This window comes from Micropterus dolomieu, linkage group LG08, assembly GCF_021292245.1.
Source record: "Micropterus dolomieu isolate WLL.071019.BEF.003 ecotype Adirondacks linkage group LG08, ASM2129224v1, whole genome shotgun sequence".
NCBI lineage: Eukaryota > Metazoa > Chordata > Actinopteri > Centrarchiformes > Centrarchidae > Micropterus > Micropterus dolomieu.
The window spans coordinates 22467545-22470891 of NC_060157.1; the positions used below are offsets into that span (position 1 = coordinate 22467545).

The following is a 3347-nucleotide window of genomic DNA, read 5'->3' on the forward strand; positions in this document are numbered from 1 at the left end:
GCTGTGTCTGTCAGCGTAGTGTCCAGAGCATGGAGGCGCTACCAGGAGACAGGCCAGTACATCAGGAGACGTGGAGGAGGCCGTAGGAGGGCAACAACCCAGAAGCAGGACCGCTACCTCCGCCTTTGTGCAAGGAGGAGCGGGAGGAGCACTGCCAGAGCCCTGCAAAATGACCTCCAGCAGGCCACAAATGTGCATGTGTCTGCTCAAACGGTCAGAAACAGACTCCATGAGGGTGGTATGAGGGCCCGACGTCCACAGGTGGGGGTTGTGCTTACAGCCCAACACCGTGCAGGACGTTTGGCATTTACCAGAGAACACAAAGATTGGCAAATTCGCCACTGGCGCCCTGTGCTCTTCACAGATGAAAGCAGGTTCACACTGAGCACATGTGACAGACGTGACAGAGTCTGGAGACGCCGTGGAGAACGTTCTGCTGCCCGCAATTTCCTCCAGCATGACCGGTTTGGCGGTGGGTCAGTAATGGTGTGGGGTGGCATTTCTTTGGGGGGCCGCACAGCCCTCCATGTGCTCGCCAGAGGTAGCCTGACTGCCATTAGGTACGGAGATGAGATCCTCAGACCCCTTGTGAGACCATATGCTGGTGCGGTTGGCCCTGGGTTCCTCCTAATGCAAGACAATGCTAGACCTGGCTGGAGTGTCAGCAGTTCCTGCATGACGAAGGCATTGATGCTATGGACTGGCCCGCCTGTTCCCCAGACCTGAATCCAATTGAGCACATCTGGGACATCATGTCTCGCTCCGTCCACCAACGCCACGTTGCACCACAGACTGTCCAGGAGTTGGCGGATGCCTTAGTCTAGGCCTGGGAGGAGATCCCTCAGGAGACCATCACTAATGAGGCTGATAAACAAGTCTGTAAACACATCTGCAGGCAGCCTTGTCTATGTTTGGAGCATAAAATTTCCTCAGTCCTCATCGTCTTTTCTAAATGTTAACATGTTTCTCTCATCATCGTGACATCAAGTCTGACAAACTGTACCTCACTCTACCTTGAACACCAGTCACATTCTGAAATGTACAGCATTATCAAATATTTTTCTCTTTCATTATTAATAGAAAATCCATCTAAAACAACATGCTACTGGCTAAGATAACCATGTCTATTAGATTGTACTCTCCATGGAATAATGGAATTATACATGATCTTTGTTTTGATCTGTCATCATCCGCCCAGCTCTCCAAATATCGGCATTGGCCATTGAAAAACCCATATCAGTCGACCACTAGTTGTAAATTATATTACAATTTTATTATACTGTTTGTACAGAGGCTAATTCTCCAGCAGGACTGCTACATGGCAATATTGGATTTACAGGATTTTAGCATCCATCTGACTTCAGCGCATGATGACATGATTTAGGTTAATAAACAGATATCTGTGTTTGCATAGAATGCAGTGCAATTTATTCTCATAAATAAGGTGAACAGAAGGACAAAGAGTTTTTGAATTGATGCCATTTTCGTTGCCTCAGTCGAGCAAATACGAGTGTACAGTTTCGTATGCGCTGCTTGTAAAAACACAGTATGGAAAAATAACACTATTTTATTAAGTAGATCTTTTAGTGTGCCGCTTATCTCACATAAAACAAGTCACTTTTTTTAACTCATTGGTAGCCTTATAAAGTGAATGGACTGTTTGTGTAGCCTTAATAAATAATAAAACACAAGTGGAACGCATTTGGTTTACACTCTCTTCAAACTGGGGAAAATTATGTACCTGAGTCATCTAGTGCATCTTGCGTGTATGTGTCCCCCTCCACCACTACTCAGGAGGGAAGCCCCTTCCTGCAGATTGATTATAAGGGGGTGGAGCGCCGGTGCCACCTGATCCTCCGGTGCACAAGTGTTGTATATAAGTCCGCGTTTTACCAACCAAACATGCTTCAGCTTCACCAAAAAGAACATCAGTGTCACACTAGGGTTAAATGTCTTTTTGTGGCTTTTCTGTCAGAATTAACTGTCCTTATCTTCATGCAGTCAGTACGTATTAATATTAATGAGGGGCGTTTCACTGACCATTTATAGGCAAGTATAGGCGTTTAAAGGGTCGGGCAAGGAGCTCGCTCACATACGCCACATTATAAGTTGATTTTGATTTATAATGGGAAATCGGCGTACAACACGTGTGCGCACTGTTTTATAAATCAGAATATTTTGTGCGAACGCACTTCCTGTGTTTTGAACCACCTTTAGTAGTCTTTTCTCCATACAGTTTTATAAATGAGGCCCTTGGTCTTTCTGACGATGTGGCCCCTACCTGTGAAAGCAGCATTTGGTAAGCTGACTGACAAAACTTTACTTACTGTGGGAGTGTAGTCTTCCAGCTGCATGAGGAAATCTGCCAAGGGGGTGGTGGAGAAGGCGGGCTTTACATCTCCATTGGTGATGCCACCAGGGACATAGACACCGTTAGATACAGATGTGTCTGCTGACGGTGTCACCATGGCCGCTGAAGCTGTAATGAAAGTGTTCAGGGATGACTTTATGTTGAATCAAAGAAACAGAAATGTAAACCTATCTGCTCCATTCAAATAATAAAATGTTAGTTTCTAATCTTAGGGAAAGCTGTCTGCAGTATTGCCTAGCTACACTGAGATTGTGCAAAGTCCAAAACCTGTTTGCTAAGAGGGTTCTACAAACTTCCAGGAACACACATGATGATGCATGAAAAAAATCTTAACGTACTTCCATATATATTTTGACAGCCATACAATTAATCTGACTTCAGTAGCACAAACATCCTACCAAGTGTTTAGCACAACATGAACATTTGCTAAAGTCACATAACGTTACCATTACTGGTGACCGAAGGGATGCTGCTAACGTTGGTTGCTGCATTATCATTTGCGATACAGTTACTTGAAGTTGAAGACGGCGTAGATGACACTCCAGTTGTGACAGACTGATTAACGTTGTCAATATTCATGATGTTAATGTTAGCTAACGCGCAAACCTCAGCTAGCTAGCACAGAGAAATGCCGAAGAAATACGCCCAAAAGCGCGATTCCGAGTTATATAGCTCTAAGACTTGTCTTCTACAAAATACTGTGTTGTGAAGTAAATCTACTTTTGTAATCGGAGAATGTTAAATCACAGAATCAAATGCTAGCTAGCATCAAACGTTCGTAGCTAATGTAACGTTAACCGTGCAGCAGAAAGCTGAGTTCATGCTGCAGAGCTAATCGCGTCATGTGACCGCATGTGACTCTGTATGGATCGGATTTGCCGAAGGTAGCCGAATATTTCCGAGGATACGCTACAGTTCCATACGGGTACTAATGCTAGTCTAACCAAAAGTCATGTGTTTGTTGGATTGAAGACTT

General features: G+C 44.5%; 1 protein-coding gene across 1 annotated transcript in view; it reads right to left on the bottom strand.

The window, feature by feature from the left end:
- taf10 (TAF10 RNA polymerase II, TATA box binding protein (TBP)-associated factor) overlaps positions 1–3238 on the bottom strand; it is a 5998-nt gene extending 2760 nt beyond the window's left edge. The window contains exons 1-2 of the mRNA XM_046056999.1: positions 2818–3238; positions 2328–2479 (exon numbers count right to left, since the gene is read on the bottom strand). Of these exons, the coding sequence (XP_045912955.1) occupies positions 2328–2479; positions 2818–2950 (285 nt within the window). The 5' untranslated portion in view covers positions 2951–3238. The remainder of the gene's footprint in view (positions 1–2327; positions 2480–2817) is intronic.
- Between the last annotated feature and the right edge of the window lie 109 nt (positions 3239–3347).